Below are 20,133 nucleotides of genomic sequence, written 5' to 3' on the forward strand. Positions count from 1 at the left end.
TTGTCCTATAATTCTCTCTCTTCTCCCTCCCCCTCTATTCCTCACCCTATACCCCTATCTCCATTCCCCTCTATTCCTCACCCTATACCCCTGTCTCCCTCCCCTCTATTCCTCACCCTATACCCCTGTCTCCCTCCCCTCTATTCCTCACCCTATACCCCTATCTCCATTCCCCTCTATTCCTCTCCCTATACCCCTGTCTCCCTCCCCTCTATTCCTCACCCTATACCCCTATCTCCATTCCCCTCTATTCCTCTCCCTATACCCCTGTCTCCCTCCCCTCTATTCCTCACCCTATACCCCTATCTCCATTCCCCTCTATTCCTCTCCATATACCCCTGTCTCCCTCCCCTCTATTCCTCACCCTATACCCCTGTCTCCCTCCCCTCTATTCCTCACCCTATACCCCTATCTCCATTCCCCTCTATTCCTCTCCCTATACCCCTGTCTCCCTCCCCTCTATTCCTCACCCTATACCCCTATCTCCATTCCCCTCTATTCCTCTCCCTATACCCCTGTCTCCCTTCCCCTCTATTCCCCCCCTATACCCCTGTCTCCCTCCCCTCTATTCCTCACCCTATACCCCTGTCTCCCTCCCCTCTATTCCTCTCCCTATACCCCTGTCTCCCTCCCCCTCTATTCCTCATCCTATACCCCTATCTCCCTTCCCCTCTATTCCTCTCCCTATACCCCTGTCTCCCTCCCCCTCTATTCCTCACCCTATACCCCTATCTCCCTCCCCCTCTATTCCTCTCCCTATACCCCTGTCTCCCTTTCCCTCTATTCCTCTCCCTATACCCCTATCTCCCTTCCCCTCTATTCCTCTCCCTATACCCCTGTCTCCCTCCCCTCTATTCCTCACCCTATACCCCTGTCTCCCTCCCCTCTATTCCTCTCCCTATACCCCTGTCTCCCTCCCCCTCTATTCCTCTCCCTATACCCCTGTCTCCCTCCCCTCTATTCCTCTCCCTATACCCCTGTCTCCCTCCCCCTCTATTCCTCTCCCTATACCCCTGTCTCCCTCCCCTCTATTCCTCACCCTATACCCCTGTCTCCCTCCCCTCTATTCCTCACCCTATACACCTATCTCCATTCCCCTCTATTCCTCACCCTATACCCCTATCTCCATTCCCCTCTATTCCTCTCCCTATACACCTATCTCCATTCCCCTCTATTCCTCTCCCTATACCCCTGTCTCCCTCCCCCTCTATTCCTCTCCATATACCCCTGTCTCCCTCCCCTCTATTCCTCACCCTATACCCCTGTCTCCCTCCCCTCTATTCCTCACCCTATACCCCTATCTCCATTCCCCTCTATTCCTCTCCCTATACACCTATCTCCATTCCCCTCTATTCCTCACCCTATACCCCTGTCTCCCTCCCCTCTATTCCTCTCCCTATACCCCTATCTCCCTTCCCCTCTATTCCTCTCCCTATACCCCTGTCTCCCTCCCCCTCTATTCCTCTCCATATCCCCCTGTGTCCCTCCCCTCTATTCCTCTCCCTATACCCCTGTCTCCCTCCCCCTCTATTCCTCACCCTATACCCCTATCTCCCTTCCCCTCTATTCCTCTCCATATACCCCTGTCTCCCTCCCCTCTATTCCTCACCCTATACCCCTATCTCCATTCCCCTCTATTCCTCTCCCTATACCCCTGTCTCCCTCCCCTCTATTCCTCACCCTATACCCCTATCTCCATTCCCCTCTATCCCTCTCCCTATACCCCTGTCTCCCTTCCCCTCTATTCCCCCCCTATACCCCTGTCTCCCTCCCCTCTATTCCTCACCCTATACCCCTGTCTCCCTCCCCCTCTATTCCTCTCCCTATACCCCTGTCTCCCTCCCCCTCTATTCCTCTCCCTATACCCCTGTCTCCATCCCCTCTATTCCTCTCCCTATACCCCTGTCTCCCTCCCCCTCTATTCCTCTCCATATACCCCTGTCTCCCTCCCCTCTATTCCTCACCCTATACCCCTGTCTCCCTCCCCTCTATTCCTCACCCTATACCCCTATCTCCATTCCCCTCTATTCCTCTCCCTATACACCTATCTCCATTCCCCTCTATTCCTCACCCTATACCCCTGTCTCCCTCCCCTCTATTCCTCTCCCTATACCCCTATCTCCCTTCCCCTCTATTCCTCTCCCTATACCCCTGTCTCCCTCCCCCTCTATTCCTCTCCATATACCCCTGTCTCCCTCCCCTCTATTCCTCTCCCTATACCCCTGTCTCCCTCCCCCTCTATTCCTCACCCTATACCCCTATCTCCCTTCCCCTCTATTCCTCTCCCTATACCCCTGTCTCCCTCCCCTCTATTCCTCACCCTATACCCCTATCTCCATTCCCCTCTATTCCTCTCCCTATACCCCTGTCTCCCTCCCCTCTATTCCTCACCCTATACCCCTATCTCCATTCCCCTCTATTCCTCTCCCTATACCCCTGTCTCCCTTCCCCTCTATTCCCCCCCTATAACCCTGTCTCCCTCCCCTCTATTCCTCACCCTATACCCCTGTCTCCCTCCCCCTCTATTCCTCTCCCTATACCCCTGTCTCCCTCCCCCTCTATTCCTCTCCCTATACCCCTGTCTCCCTCCCCTCTATTCCTCTCCCTATACCCCTGTCTCCCTCCCCCTCTATTCCTCTCCATATACCCCTGTCTCCCTCCCCTCTATTCCTCACCCTATACCCCTGTCTCCCTCCCCTCTATTCCTCACCCTATACCCCTATCTCCATTCCCCTCTATTCCTCTCCCTATACCCCTGTCTCCCTTCCCCTCTATTCCCCCCCTATACCCCTGTCTCCCTCCCCTCTATTCCTCACCCTATACCCCTGTCTCCCTCCCCCTCTATTCCTCACCCTATACCCCTGTCTCCCTCCCCTCTATTCCTCACCCTATACCCCTGTCTCCCTCCCCCTCTATTCCTCTCCCTATACCCCTGTCTCCCTCCCCCTCTATTCCTCTCCCTATACCCCTATCTCCATTCCCCTCTATTCCTCTCCCTATACCCCTGTCTCCCTCCCCCTCTATTCCTCACCCTATACCCCTGTCTCCCTCCCCCTCTATTCCTCTCCCTATACCCCTGTCTCCCTCCCCTCTATTCCTCTCCATATACCCCTGTCTCCCTCCCCTCTATTCCTCTCCCTATACCCCTGTCTCCCTCCCCCTCTATTCCTCACCCTATACCCCTATCTCCCTTCCCCTCTATTCCTCTCCCTATACCCCTGTCTCCCTCCCCTCTATTCCTCACCCTATACCCCTATCTCCATTCCCCTCTATTCCTCTCCCTATACCCCTGTCTCCCTCCCCTCTATTCCTCACCCTATACCCCTATCTCCATTCCCCTCTATTCCTCTCCCTATACCCCTGTCTCCCTACCCCTCTATTCCCCCCCTATACCCCTGTCTCCCTCCCCTCTATTCCTCACCCTATACCCCTGTCTCCCTCCCCCTCTATTCCTCTCCCTATACCCCTGTCTCCCTCCCCCTCTATTCCTCTCCCTATACCCCTGTCTCCCTCCCCTCTATTCCTCTCCCTATACCCCTGTCTCCCTCCCCCTCTATTCCTCTCCATATACCCCTGTCTCCCTCCCCTCTATTCCTCACCCTATACCCCTGTCTCCCTCCCCTCTATTCCTCACCCTATACCCCTATCTCCATTCCCCTCTATTCCTCTCCCTATACCCCTGTCTCCCTCCCCCTCTATTCCTCTCCCTATACCCCTGTCTCCCTCCCCTCTATTCCTCACCCTATACCCCTGTCTCCCTCCCCTCTATTCCTCACCCTATACCCTTATCTCCATTCCCCTCTATTCCTCTCCCTATACCCCTATCTCCATTCCCCTCTTTTCCTCTCCCTATACCCCTATCTCCATTCCCCTCTATTCCTCTCCCTATACCCCTATCTCCCTTCCCCTCTATTCCTCTCCCTATACCCCTGTCTCCCTCCCCTCTATTCCTCTCCCTATACCCCTATCTCCATTCCCCTCTATTCCTCTCCCTATACCCCTGTCTCCCTCCCCCTCTATTCCTCACCCTATACCCCTGTCTCCCTTCCCCTCTATTCCTCTCTATACCCCTGTCTCCCTTCCCCTCTATTCCTCTCTATACCCCTGTCTCCCTCCCCCTATACCCCTGTCTCTCTCTTTACCACTCCTTATTTTGAGAGTAAAATATTGTTTACATGCACTGTGTCACGACTTCCGCCGAAGTTGGCTCCCCTGCCTGTTCGGGGGGTGCTCGTCGTCACCGGCCTACTAGTCGCCACCGATCCCTTTTTCGTTGTCTGTTTGTGTTGTCTTATTAGTTGCACCTGTGTCTGTTTGTGTGCTTGATGGGCTTCCTTATTTAAAGTAGGTTTACCCGCCCTTGTTTTGTGCAGGATTATTCTTGTGTTACGTGGGTGCGTTATTTAGGTGTGTTCGTGTTCTAGACTTGGTACCCTGTGTTTTGGGTGGTCCATTTATTTCCGCACCCTGTGTTGTGGGTCTGGCTTTTGTGCTGCATTAAAGTGCACTTTTCCCTGTGGAACTCTCTGCTCTCTGCGCCTGATTCCTCCTCACACACCTAGTCCCGCGTGACACACTGTGGCTCTCTTGAACCTAATATTGTGGTACAGTTAAAAAAACACACTAACACAAATTCACAAAATTGTGTGGGTGCAAACCAGGTCAAGCTAGTGACAGTCTCCAATCTCCCGACAGTCTTGCCAAGGTCCCTGTTCAAACCCATCCATTCAAACTAACAGAGCTCTGAAAGCCCTTCACGTCTTTACAGATGACTCAACTCTCAACATACGTATTCTTTTCTCCAAGGTTAGAGGTTAGAGAGATGAGGGAAAGAGAGAGACAAGGGAAAGCGAGAGAGAAAGAGATGAGAGAAAGAGACGAGGGAAAGAGAGAGAGAAAGAGATGAGAGAAAGAGAGCGATGGAGGGATGGTCATGCAGAGTGGAGTGCTTGTAAAAACAGAACGGATGAAAGACGGTGGATTTTTGTGGCCCTGTCGAACCCACCCCTTGAGCTCCAGCATCCCGTCACGGCTATGGTGTTGTGAACATGGTAACACAAAGAAAAACATACGTATTACATACTCTACAAAGCACATACTATTGCAGAATGTACATGAATTATCGTGTAGGATGAAGAAAGACTTTCTGTTGACTGACCAAAATGAAACATCCAAATGTACCATGACCCAGATGCATTCAAATCAAATCCATTTATATAGCCCTTCGTACATCAGCTGATATCTCAAAGTGCTGTACAATGCAGGTGTAGAAGCATTTAGAGTGTAATAGTTACACATGATAAGAAAAAGTCCAAAGTGAAAACTAATTTGAATAAAACAAGTCGATGGTTGCCCTGGGGATAGCTCCCCCGCAGATGTAAGGTAATAAGCAATAGAATTCTAGTGTAATAAACTAGGTGGTTTGTTCCTCACTAAGTGCATTCGGTCCTGCTTTCAGAAATGCTTTCAACCTCTCGTGGCACTATGTGCTGCACTCTCTGCTGGTTACTCCCACACACTTGGCCATGCGCAAGTGTACACACACAAACACACACACACACACACACACACACACACACACACACACACACACACACACACACACACACACACACACACACACACACACACACACACACACACACACACACACACACACACACACACACACACACACACACACACACACACAATCTGCCAACCATGGCCTTTATTCTCTGCACTTCAATCACTGTGGTTACCATTGATTAACATGTATATGCCTGCATTGTGACGTGTGTGAACACATGCGTGCGTGTGCGCGCGTGTGTGTGCGCCACTACGTATAGAATAGCTGAACAGGTGTACTCTCTCAACCTGCCCCGGGTGGACCTGCACCAAACCCCACCACGTCTCTCTCAACACACATGCCTCTGAAGCATGAAACAGCACCTGCTTGAAATGTAAATGCTGCCACGAACTATACTCCAGTATGTGGGTGAATCTCCATGTTGAGGATGTAGATGGGCATAATATGCATGGGAGAGATAAGCAGGTTGGGATCCAACAAATTCAAATGGGAATGGTTGATTATCATACTGTAATCTGCAGCACGGACAGATAGGAAATAAACAGAAATGTGATAGTGATGTATTGTCTATGAATGAGAAGGAGGAGGGAGTTTACAGTGAAAAGGAAAAATAGATACAGTGCCAGTCTAAAGTTTGGACACACCTCCTCATTCAAGGCTTTTCCTTTATTCTTTCTATTTTCCACATTGGAGAATAAATGTGAAGACATCAGAACTACGAAATGACTTGTATGGAATCACGTAGTAACCAAAAACTATTAAACAAATCAAAACATATTTTAGATTTGAGATTCTTCGAATTGCACACGCTTGGCATTCTCTCAACCAGCTTCATGAGGTAATCACCTGGAAGGCCTTGTTAAAAGTTAATTTGTGGAATTTCTTTCCTTCTTAATGTGTTTGAGTCAATCAGATGTGTTGTGACAAGGTAGGATGGTATACAGAAGATTTGGTAACAGACCAAGTCCATATTATGGCAAGAACAGCTCAAATAAGAAAAGTGAAATGACAGTCCATCATTACTTTAAGACATGAAGGTCAGTCAATACAGAACATTTCAAGAACTTTAAAAGTTTAAAGTGCAGTCGCAAAAACAACAAGCGCTGTGATGAAACTGGCTCTCATGAGGACCGCCACAGGAAAGGAAGACCCAGAGTTACTTCTGCTGCAGAAGTTCATTAGAGCTACCAGCCTCAGAAATTGCAGCCCAAGTAAATGCTTCACGGAGTTCAAGTAATAGACACATCTCAACATCAACTGTTCAGAGGAGACTGCATGAATCAGGCCTTAATGGTCAAATTGCTGCAAAGAAACCACTACTAAAGGACACCAATAAGAAGAGGAGACTTGCTTAGGCCAAGAAACATGAGCAGTGGACATTAGACTGGTGGAAATCTGTCCTTTGGTCTGACGAGTCCAAATTTGAGATTTTTGGTTCCAACCGCCGTGTCTTTGTGAGATGCAGAGTAGATGAATGGATGATCTCTGCAAGTGTGGTTCCCACCCTGAAGCATAGAAAAGGAGGTGTGATGGTGTGGGGGTGCTTTTCTGCTCTGTGATTTATTTAGAATTCAAGGCACACTTAACTTGTTAAGCCTAGCATTCAGCAGGCAACATTTTCACAAAAACAAGAAAAGCATTCAAATAAAATAATTTACCTTTGAAGAACTTCGGATGTTTTCAATGAGGAGACTCTCATTCGTGACCCATACACAGCCATATAAGGACTCATTGAAACACAGCGCCTTCAAAATCTGGGGGCACTTCCTGTTTGAAATTTCATCTTGGTTTCGCCTGTAGCATCAGTTCTGTTGCACTAACAGACAATATCTTTGCAGATTTGGAAACGTCAGAGTGTTTTCTTTCCAAAGCTGTCAATTATATGCATAGTCGAGCATCTTTTCGTGACAAAATATCTTGTTTAAAACGGGAACGTTTTTTTATCCAAAAATTAAAAGAGCGCCCCCTATATCAAAGAAGTTAACCAGCATTGCTACCACAGCATTCTGCAGCGATATGCCATCTCATCTGCTTTGTGCTTAGTGGGACTATCATTTGTTTTTCAACAGGACAATGACCCAACACATCTCCAGGCTGTGTAAGGGCTATTTGACCAAGAAAGATGCATCAGATGACCTGGCCTCCACAATCACCCGACCTCATCCCAAACCATCTCAATTGGGTTGAGTTGGACCGCAGAGTGAAGGAAAAACAGCCAACAAGTGCTCAGCATATGTGGTAACTCCTTCAAGACTGTTGGAAAGGCATTCCTCAGGACCTGGTTGAGAGAATGCCAAGAGTGTGTAAAGCTGTCATCAAGGCAAAGGGTGGCTACTTTGAAGAATCTCAAATATAAAATATGTAGAAAAAAAAATCTACAAAAAAAACAACCTTGAATGAGTAGGTGTGTCCAAACTTTTAACTGGTACTGTACCTCAACACAAAACATGTAAACCATTTACATTTGAAGGAAAAATACAAACTTATACGAATTCATTTCATAGTAATACTGAACTCTACGGAACAAATTTTACACATTAATAAACGAGTGCTACACATTTGTGGTGAATGTGATGCTTTCCCCTTTATATAACCTGGTGGAATGCGCTGCATAAATAGCCAACCATTATTACGGTCTTCATCAACGCCAGCCGAATTGAAAGTAACCTGCGCTGTTGATTAAGTCAAAGTATGTGAGAGTAATCACACTGTCTCTGCTTTCTAGGGCCCTGCGTATCTCCTGTATGAGAACCAGCTGCAGTTCCACAAGTGGAAACAGACGGCTCTGCAGCTACACGACATAGCTTCTCTTTGATGACTACACACCATTTGAGGCCATTTAACAGCCCACGTCTCTTTAAACCCCCCTGTCGCGAAGACTTCTTGCCCTTTAATGTTCATCAAAGGACTAACATAGCTGTGGAGAGGACTGGGGGGGGTGAAAAGATTACGGCTGAAATGGCCTCCAGATCACAGTCTCATTAGAGAGCAGGCTGCAACGGTGGAGAGATGACACCATCTCGTGTCCTGACAGATCTGTTCCAACATTTTGGAAAATAATTACCTGTGATCTGCATCTACACACTCCATTCATCATCATCATCATAATCATCAGATCCAACTCTGACCTCACAATGGGCTCTATTTCAAAATGGTAGAATACAAAACAAGACAGCGCCATCATAATGTTCTTCTACACAGCTAATGGTACCAGCTCGTCACACGTCACCTCACATCACACAGGGTGGAAAGAAATAGAGGGAGAAAGAGGCCGCGGCAATGAGATGAGCCAGAAATGGAGGAAGGAGGAAGGGATTGAATAGGATGGACAGTAAGGGAGACATGGAAGGAGATGGTAGAGGGATGACAGAGGTCAATGGAAGAGAAATAAAGGAAGTGAAGAGAATGGAGGGATGACTATGGAACTTTGCCAAGACCCAAACGGCGTTCCATAGATGACGCAGGTTAGACAATGCCAGATATATAGAGGTGGGGAAGATTAAGAAAAGGAGAACCTTTATGCAGTGTTAAAGATCTGTCCCACAGACGGGACTTGACACCGGACCAAGTCTTACCTTGATGTTGTCAAAGGAGGCCTTGTTAGTGACATCGTAGAGCAAGAGGAGAGCTGGGGAGAGATCACAGACACAGAGCATATCAACAGGCTATCTACGGATGGCGTCCACTAGAATCACTATCATAAGACTTGACAGAAAGTAAAAGTCAAACTAAGGAAAACTTCCATTTGTGGACTTTAAAACCTTTTAAATTGATCATACATATTTGGCGCAATGTCATGAAATTAGAACAGAATATAGAATAGTGCAGAACCTGATTGTCTATCTGCGGTTGGAAATTCTGAATATGTAATCAGCCGAGCCAGAATTATCATGTTTCAACCACAGTGAACAAAGCCCACTGATGGCCTGTACCACAGTGATATATCATCATTCATCAATACATAACATTCATAATGGCATTTCCACCTCTGAAGTCAATACACAATAGTGACATGACAGCCTTTACATAAGCAACTATAGTATGCATTGGTTGAAGCTCAATCTTAAATTCCCTGCCATCATATCTAAGCCACTATGGCACCAATGTCGATGAAAATTCACAAATGAATTTGATTGGAGGTACACAACACACTCTTCGCCTCAGGGTGGTTAGCATTAGGGACGTCAGAAATGTCAAACATAGCTCAAATTCTAGACATTGGATTAAAATGAGGCTACAGCATCAATAAGGGGACCATTAGACTTAGATCCATTTAGACTAAATACGTTTGTATGTGCAACAGTTTTGATTAAATTCACAGTTTTACCGCTCACGTGCACATTTCTGTCCAATAAAAACCAATGATATGCTACCCTTTTGTAGCATTTCTGCCAATGCTAACATCTTTTCAGCCGAATCTTAGAGCGCATATGGCTGAAATTCTCTGTGTAAACTGCTGACCAGGAAACTTGTGTGTAATCAGAGCACAAACAAGATAGTGGACGTCCTTGGCTGCTATTATAGCCAGTTAGATGCACCAAACTTTGGGAACTTTGTGAAAACTTCCATGCTGCTAATTTATAATACATGCACACACCAGAACAGACGCGTCACTGTTCGAAGATCCAGAGCAATTCCTAGCGCTAACCTTATGCATTAATTATGCAAATTTATTCTTGACATTATGATTCAACTTTGTGCTGACTGATCAACACAGTGTCAAGTTACTTTTTAGCGTGTTCCAGAAGTCGCTATCCACAAGTAAAAAGAAGCAGGGGTGCGGGTTGCACACAAAGCACCTAGGTAAAACAACATCATTGCTTGCTTGCGGGACCTGTGCGCAGTCAAAAGAAAAAACACCATGTTTGCTAACCTGGTTAGCTATGTTGTAAAGCCAACTGTTAGACAAAAACACATTTTAACGAGCAAGAGACATAAAACGTTCAATGCACTGAGTGAATGAACAAAGACATTATGGAACAAACGTGTTCCGTCTTCACCAAACTGTCCATTTAAATAGAGCCAAGTTAATGTATCTACAGAATAACAGTGTCTGAAGTGTAACCACCCCGGGATTTGAAGGCCCTGGTTCGCCTAGTGGAGAAGATATTTTGACCGTTCACTTTCGTGTATAGTTTTTGATAACCCAACCCTTTCCCAACAAACACACACCGGTGTGCACACGCCAACACGCTGTGTGCTTATTGTCATTTATTAGGTGCCTCTGAAAATAGCCTTTGGGTTCGTTGAGCATCGTTGAATGGCAAGAGACAGGCAGTGTGACGTGTCCTAGTACTAGTTTGCTGTCACGTTCTGACCTTTATTTATTTTGTTTTGTCATTATTTAGTATGATCAGGACGTGAGTTTGGGGTGGGCAGTCTATGTTTTATTTTCTATGATTTGGGGATTTCTTTGTTTCGGCCTAGTATGGTTCTCAATCAGAGGCAGGTGTCATTAGTTGTCTCTGATTGAGAATCATACTTAGGTAGCCTGGGTTTCACTGTTTGTTTGTGGGTGTTTGTTTCCGTGTCTGTGTTTTTCGGTTTTGTCATTTCACGTATTCGTTTATTGTTTGTGTATTTTATAGTGTTCAGTGTGTTTTTAATTAAAAACGAAAACCCTTACATTTGCACGTCTTTATTTTCTTTAACCTTTATTTAAACATTGAGATTAAAAATCTATTTTACAAGAGAGCCCTGTATATATTACAATAAAGACCAGAATAATAAAACATACACATGTGTATGAAACAATATAATTCAGCATAAAATAACAAAATAAACATATTTAATAAAAGCAATCACATTCAACTACATAGAGGTCCTCAATCAATAATTTAAAACTGCCTGAGTGGCACCAGCACACGTAACTGCAGTGAACTCTGCAGATTGTTGCACAAATTATGGGAAACAAAAAAAACAACGCAGATTTTCCCAAATTGTGGATCTCTAGTGTTATCCATTCCTGAAAATGGGTTTGGTAACTTATGATTCTTAACTGAATTAATGAAGTTACATATGAAGGGAGTTTGTGAACGATTGCTTTATGAATAAATCAAAGAGAATGCCGCTCTCTTCTTACAAACAGAGAGGTCCATCCCACATGTTTATACAGACTACAAAGAGGAGGAGAGAACTGTGGAGAAACCAGCTCAAACTCTCAAGGAAGACGTCGTTGCCCTCATCCATCAGATGTAAGACATCCCTACGGTACAAATGCTGCACAGGTTGCAAACATTTCTCATTTTCAGGTGCCACTTTGTCATTTGAGAAGCTAAGAAATTTGTCAAGCGGGTCCAAGTGAGCTGACAAACGACTAACGCCTTTTATGCACACAGTACATCGCACACTATCAGTAGCACTTATGTACACGTAATGTAGAAAACATGAAGAACTTTCCATGACAGACTGACCAGGTGAATCCAGGTGAAAGCGATGATCCCTTATTGATGTCACTTGTTAAATCCACTTCAATCAGTGTAAATGAAAGGAAGGAGAGGTTAAAGAAGGATTGTTAAGCCTTAAGAAAATTGAGACATAGATTGTGTATGTGTGCCATTTAGAGGGTGAACAGACAAGACAAAATATTGAAGTGCCTTTGAACAGGGTATGGTAGTAGGTGCCAGGCCCACCGGTTTGTTTCAAGAACTGCATCGCTTCTGGGTTTTTCACACTCAACTGTTTCCCGTGCGTATCAAGAATGGTCCATCACCCAAATGACACCCCACAACTGTATTTTGTATTTATTATGGATCCCCATTTGTTCTTGCCAAGGCAGCAGCTACTCTACCTGGGGTCCAGCAAAATTAAGGCAGTTATACCGTTTTAAAAGCATTACAATAAATTCACAAGAGATTTCACAACGCATGTGCCATCAGGTCCCTACTTTACTACCACATATCTACAACACAAAATCCATGTGTACGTGTGTGTATAGTGTCTATGGTATCGTGTGTGTGTGTGTGTATGCATGTGTCTCAAATCAAGTGAAATGCTTACTTACAAGCCCTTAACCAACAATGCAGTTTTAAGAAAAATACCCCCCAAAAATTAAATGAAAGTAACAAATAATTAAAGAGCAGCAGTAATATAACAATAGCGAGGCTACAGGTGAAGTCCAAAGTTTACATACACTTAGAGTGTAGTCATTAAATCTCGTTTTTCAACCACTCCACAAATGTCTTGTGAACAAACTGTAGTAATTGTTCAACAATTGTTTACAGACAGATTATTTCACGTATAATTCACTGTATCACAATTCCAGTGGGTCAGAAGTTTACATACACTAAGTTGATTGTGCCTTTAAACAGCTTGGAAAATTTCAGAAAATTATGTAATGGCTTTAGAAGCTTCTGATAGGCTAATTGACATCATTTGAGTCAATTGGAGGTGTACCTGTGGATGTATTTCAAGGCCTACCTTTAAACTCAGTGCCTCTTTGCTTGACATCATGGGAAAATCAAAAGAAATCAGCCAAGACCTCAGAAAAAAATGTGTAGACCTCCACAAGTCTGGTTCATCCTTGGGAGCAATTTCTAAACGCCTGAAGGTACCACGTTCATCTGTACAAACAATAGTACGCAAGAATAAACACCATGGGACCACGCAGCCGTCATACCGCTCAGGAAGGAGACACATTCTGTCTCCTAGAGATGAACGTACTTTGGTGCGAAAAGTGAAAATCAATCCCAGAACAACAGCAAAGGACCTTGTGAAGATGCTGGAGGAAACCGGTACAAAAGTATCGATATCCACAGTAAAACGAGTCCTATATCGACATAACCTAAATGGCTGCTCAACAAGGAAGAAACCACTGCTCCAAAATCGCCATAAAAAAGCCAGACTACGGTTTGGAACTGCACATGGGGACAAAGTCGTACTTTTTGGAGAAATGTCCTCTGGTCTGATGAAACAAAAATAGAACTGCTTGGCCATAATGACCATCGTTATGTTTGGAGGAAAAGGGGGAGGCACCATCCCAACCGTGGAGCACGGGGGTGGCAGCATCATGTTGTGGGGGTGCTTTGCTGCAAGAGGGACTGGTGCACTTCACAAAATAGATGGCTTCATGAGGATGGAATACTATGTGGATATATTGAAGCAACATCGCAAGACATCAGTCAGGAAGTTAAAGCTTGGTCGCAAATGGGTCTTCCAAATGGACAATGACCCCAAGCATACTTCCAAAGTTGTGGAAAAATGGCTTAAGGACAACAAAGTCAAGGTATTGGAGTGGCCATCACAAAGCCCTGACCTCAATCCTATAGAAAATGTGTGGGCAGAACTGAAAAAGTGTGTGCAAGGAGGTCATGAAACCTGACTCAGTTACACCAGCTCTGTCAGGAGGAATGAGCCAAAATTCACCCAAGCTTGTGGAAGGCTATCCAAAACGTTTGACCCAAGTTAAACAATTTAAAAGCAATGCTACCAAATACTAACTGGGTGTATGTGAACTTCTGACCCACTGTGAATGTGATGAAAGATAATTGAGGTAACATGTACATGTAGGTAGAGTTATTATAGTGACTATGCATAGATAATAAACAGAGAGTAGCAGCAGCGTAAAGGGGGGGGGGGGGGGGGCAATGCAAATAGTCTAGGTAGCCATTTGACTAGATGTTCAGGAATCTTATGGCTTGTTTAGAAGCCTCTTGGACCTTTTGGACCTAGACTTGGCGTTCCGGTACCACTTGCTGTGCGGTAGCAGAGTGAAAGGTCTATGACTAGGGTGGCTGGAGTCTGACAATTTTTAGGGCCTTCATCTGACACCACCTGGTATAGAGGTCCTGGATGGCAGGGTGTCTCAGCATTGTCGGTGATCAGGCCTACCACTTTTGTGTCATCGGCAAACTTAATGATGGTGTTGGAGTCATGCCTGGCCATGCAGTCATGAGTGAACAAGGAGTACAGGAGGGGACTGAGCAAGCACCCCTGAGAGGCCCCCTTGTTGAGGATCAGCGGGGCGGATGTGTTGTTACCTATCCTTACCACCTGGGGCGGCCCATCAGGAAGTCCAGGATCCAGTTGCAGAGGGAGGTGTTTAGTCCCAGGGTCCTTAGTTTATTGATGAGCTTTGAGGGCACTATGGTGTTGAACACTGAGCTGTAGTTAATGAATAGCATTCTCACATAGGTGCTCCTTTTGTCCAGATGTGAAAGGGTGGTGTGGAGTGCAATAGAGATTGCATCATCTGTGGATCTGTTGGGGCGCTATGCAAATTGGAGTGGGTCATGTACATACTAACTCAACTAACCGGTGCCCCCTCACATTGATTCTGTACCAGCACCCTCCTGTATATATTGTTATTTTTTGCTACTGCTCTTTAATTACTTGTTACTTTTATCTCTTATTCTTATCAGTATTTTTTTGAACTGCACTGTTGGTTAGGGGCTTGTAAGTAAGCATTTCACTGTAAGGTTGAGATCAACCTGTTTTATTTGGTGCATGTGAATAATACAATTTTATTTAATTTGATCTGATCGCAATTTCGAGTCTCATAGCAAAGGGTCTGAATATATTATTTACATTATTTTTAACATAATCATTACAAGTGTGTAGACTGATGATCATTTTTATTTATTTAATCAATTTTAGAATAAGGCTGTAACGTAACAAAATGTTGAAAAAGTCAAGGGGTCTGAATAATGTTTTGGAGGCAAAGGCGGGTTAGACCCGGTAGTAGATTGGTGTACCTAATAAACTGTCTGGTGAGTGTATAAATATACAGTACCAGTCAAAAGTTTGGACACACCCACTCAGTCAAGGGTTTTTCTTAATTTTTACTATTTTCTACATTGTAAAACTATGAAATAACATATAGAATCATGTAGTAACCAAAACGTTGTTAAACAAATCAAAATATATTTTATATTTGAGATTTTTCAAAGTAGCCACCCTTTGCCTCTGTACACAGAAGATAGCCCTATTTGGTAAAAGACCAAGTCCATATTATGGAAAGAATAGCTCAAATAAGCAAAGAGAAATGACAGTCCATCATTACTTGAAAACATGAAGGTCAGTCAAGAACTTTGAAAGTTTCTTCAAGTGCAGTCGCAAAAACCGTGAAGCTCTATGATGTAACTGGATCTCATGAGGACCGCCACAGGAAATGAAAGCCCAGAGTTACCTCTGCTGCAGAGGATAAGTTCATTAGAGTTACCAGCCTCAAAAATTGCAGCTCAAATATATGCTTCACACAGTTCAAGTAACAGACACATCTCAACTAGAGGTTGACCGATTAAATCGGCAATTAGGGCCGATTTCAAGTTCTCATAACAATCGGTAATCTGCATTTTTGGACTCCGATCATGGCCGATTACATTGCACTCCACGAGGAGACTGCGTGGCAGGCTGACCACCTGTTACGCGAGTGCAGCAAGGAGCCAAGGTAAGTTGCTAGCTAGCTTTAAACTTGTCTTATAAAAAACAATCAATCTTAACATAATCACTAGTTAACTACACATGGTTGATGATATTACTAATTTATCTAGCTTGACCTGCGTTGCAAATAATCAATGCGGTGCCTGTTAATTTATCATCGAATCACAGTCTACTTCAACTTCGACAAATGGGTGATTTATTAACAAGCGCATATGCGAAAAAAGCACTGACAATGCACCAATGTACCTAATCATAAACAGCCATGCCTTTCTTAAAATCAATACACAATAATATTTTTTTGAACCTGCATATTTAGTTAAAAGAAATTCATGTTAGCAGGCAATATTAACCAGGGAAATGGTGTCACTTCTCTTGCGTTCATTGCAAGCAGAGTCAGGGAGTATGCAGCAGTTTGAGCCGCCTGGCTCGTTGCGAACTGTGTGAAGACCATTTCTTCCTAACAAAGACCGTAATTAAATTGGCAGAATTTTACATAATTATGACATAAGATTGAAGGGTGTGTAATGTAACAGCAATATTTAGACTTAGGGATGACACCTGTTCGATAAAATACGGAACGGTTGCATATTTCACTGAAAGAATAAACGTTTTGTTTTTGAAATGATAGTTTCCAGATTTGACCATATTAATGACCTAAGGCTCGTTTTTTCTGTGTGTTTATTATGTTATAATTAAGTCTATGATTTGATATTTGATAGAGCAGTCTGACTGAGCGGTGGTAGGCAGCAGCAGGCTCGTAAGCATTCATTCAAACAGCACTTTCCTGCGTTTGCTTACAGCTCTTAGCAATGCTCGAAGCACAGCGGTGTTTATGACTTCAAGCCGATCAACTCCCGAGATTAGGCTGGCAATACTATAGTGCCTATAAGAACATCCAATAGTCATAGGTGTATGAAATACAAATGGTATAGAGAGAAATAGTCCTATAATTCCTATAATACTACAACCTAAAAGGTTAAAAAGGAACCACCAACTTTCATATATTCTCATGTTCTGAGCAAGGAACTTAAACGTTAGCTTTTTTACATGGCACATATTGCACTTTTACTTTCTTCTCCAACACTGTGTTTTTGCCTTTTTTAAAACAAATTGAACATGTTTCATTATTTATTTGAGACTAAATAGATTTTATTTATATATTATATTAAGTTAAAATAAAAGTGTTATTTCAGTATTGTTGTAATTGTCCTTTTTTTTGTCCTAAAATAATTGGTATCGGCATTGAAAAATCATATTGGGTAAACCTCTAATCTCAACATCAGCTGTGTTGGTGGAAACTGTGTGAATCAGACCTTCATGGTCGAATTGCTACAAAGAAATCACTACTAAAGGACACCAATAAGAAGAAGAGACTTGCTTTGGCCAAGAAACACAAGCAATGGACATTAAATCGGTAGAAATCTGTCTTTTTTCAACAGGACAATAACCCAACACACCTCCAGGCAGTGTAAGGGCTATTTAACCAAGAAGGAGAGTGATGGAGTGCTGCATCAGATAACCTGGTCCCCACAATCACCTGACCTCAACCCAATTCAGATGGTTTGGGATGAGTTGGACTGCAGAGTGATGGAAAAGCAGCCAACAAGTGCTCAGCATATGTGGGAACTCCTTCAAGACTGTTGGAAAAGCATTCCTCATGAAGCTGGTTGGGAGAATGCCAAGAGTGTGCAAAGCTGTGTTTTTCATAGTTATGATATCTTTACTATTTTTCTACAATGTAGAAAATAGTAAAAATAAAGAAACCCTTAGATGAGTAGGTGTGTCAAAACTTTTGACCTCACATAAGGGTTTACAAGAAATTGCTCCACACGGACTTAGCTAGACTCTCCTCTCCTCAAAACAATTAGGAATGAATGTTTCCATCCATCCACCCCCCCCCCCCCCCCCCCCCCTCAACCTGCTCCACATCTCCCTATGGCATTTCACGCCCAATTTATTTATGGTTTAATTAATTTATTCTGTTTTAGTTTTTGGGGGTTGGGGAGGGGGAACAATTCCATGAAGGGTGCATAATTAGCGTATGGCTGGGGAGAAGGAAGCCGTAGCCTGCTCCATTTCGCTCACTGATAACACAGCCATGGCTTTTTACACACCACCAGTGGAGTGTGGGGGGGTTCTGTCTACTGGAATGAAGCAGCCTTGAACAGAACAGACAAGAACAGTACAGACCAACAAACTAGAACAGAAAGGAACAGATCAGAACAGTCCACAACAGAACAGACCAAAACAGACCAGACCATGTCTGAATGCAGCACGTCTTTATCAGCCTCTACCAGATGAGGGAGGGAAGGAGAAAATTAAAAAATCCTCTCCTCTCCTTCCCCCTCTCCAATCAAATTAACTCTCCTGAAACAGTGGGAGGAAGAGGGGAAGGTTCCGGTGGAGGTTCAAGGGAACTAAAGTTTGGTAAACTGTTGCTCCCAGGTGTTCCTAGTCAAATCCAATCAAATTTTATTGGTCACATACACATATTTAGCAGATGTTATTGCTGGTGTAGCGAAATGCGTGTGTTCCTAGCTCCAACAGTGCAGTAGTATCTAACAATTCACAACAATACACACATCTAAAGGTAAAATAAATGTATAAATATTAGGACGAGCAATGTCGAAGTGGCATTGACTAAAATACAGTAGAATAGAATACGGTATATACAGTTGAAGTCGGAAGATTATACACCTTAGCCAAATACATTTAAACTCAGTTTTTCACAATTCCTGACATTAAATCTTAAATTTCACTGTCTTAGGTCAGTTAGGATCACCACTTTATTTTAAGAATGTGAAATGTCAGAATAATAGTAGAGAGAATTATTTATTTCAGCTTTTATTTCCTTCATCACATTCCCAGTGGGTCAGAAGTTTACATACACTCAATTAGTATTTGGTAGCATTGCCTTTAAATTGTTTAAGTTGGGTCAAACGTTTCGGGTAGCCTTCCACAAGCTTCCCACAATAAGTTGGGTGAATTTTGGCCCATTCCTCCTGACAGCTGGTGTAACTGAGTCAGGTTTAGTGGCCTCTGTGCTAGTACACACTTTTTCGGTTCTTTTAACAGATTTCTATGGGATTGAGGTCAGGGCTTTGTGATGGCCACTCCAATACCTTGACTTTGTTGTCCTGAAGCCATTTTGCCACAACTTTGGAAGTATGCCTGGGGTCATTGTCCATTTGGAAGACTTGTTTGCGACCAAGATTTAACTTGGTGTCTTGAGATGTTGCTACAATATATCCACATAATTTTCCAACCTCATAATGCCATCTATTTTGTGAAGTGCACCAGTCCCTCCTGCATCAAAGCACCCCCACAACATGATGCTGCCACCCCTGTGCTTCACGGTTGGGACGGTGTTCTTCGGCTTGCAAGCCTCCCCCTTTTCCCTCCAAACATAAATGGTCATTATGGCCAAACAGTTCTATTTTTGTTTCATCAGACCAGAGGACATTTCTCCAAAAAGTACGATCTTTGTCCCCATGTACAGTTGCAAACCGTAGTCTGGCTTTTTTTTAATGGCGATTTTGGAGCAGTGGCTTCTTCCTTGCTGAGCAGCCTTTCAGGTTATGTCGATATCGGACTCGTTTTACTGTGGATATAGATACTTTTGTACCAGTTTCCTACAGCATCTTCACAAGGTCCTTTCCTGTTGTTCTGGGATTGATTTGCACTTTTCGCACCAAAGTACGTTCATCTATAGGAAACAGAATGCGTCTCCTTCCTGAGCGGTATGGCGGCTGCGTGGTCCCATGGTGTTTATACTTGCGTGCTATTGTTTGTACAGATGAACATGGTACCTTCAGGCATTTGGAAATTGCTCCCAAGGATGAACCAGACTTGTGGAGGTCTACAATTTTTGGCTGATTTAAAAAAAAAATCCCATGATGTCAAGCAAAGAGGCAGTGAGTTTAAAGGTAGGCCTTGAAATACATCCACAGGTACACCCCCAATTGACTCAAATGATGTCAATTAGCCTTTCAGAAGCTTCTAAAGCCATGACATAATTTTCTGGATTTTTCCAAGCTGTTTCAAGGCACAGTCAACTTAGTGTATGTAAACTTCTGACCCACTGGAATTGTGATACAGTTAATTATAAGTGAAATAATCTGTCTGTAAACAATTGTTGGAAAAATGACTTGTGTCATTGTCACGCCCTGATCTGTTTCACTGTT

General features: G+C 44.0%; 1 protein-coding gene across 1 annotated transcript in view; it reads right to left on the reverse strand.

Moving 5' to 3' along the window:
- The window catches only part of LOC139367468 (ras-related protein Rab-26), a 127,759-nt gene that overhangs the window by 40,939 nt on the left and 66,687 nt on the right, over positions 1-20,133 (reverse strand). Inside the window, exon 5 of the mRNA XM_071105681.1 lies at positions 9,145-9,197. Coding sequence (XP_070961782.1) covers positions 9,145-9,197 — 53 coding nt within the window. The remainder of the gene's footprint in view (positions 1-9,144; positions 9,198-20,133) is intronic.

The sequence above is a fragment of the Oncorhynchus clarkii genome, chromosome 16 (genome assembly GCF_045791955.1).
Source record: "Oncorhynchus clarkii lewisi isolate Uvic-CL-2024 chromosome 16, UVic_Ocla_1.0, whole genome shotgun sequence".
Taxonomy (NCBI): domain Eukaryota; kingdom Metazoa; phylum Chordata; class Actinopteri; order Salmoniformes; family Salmonidae; genus Oncorhynchus; species Oncorhynchus clarkii.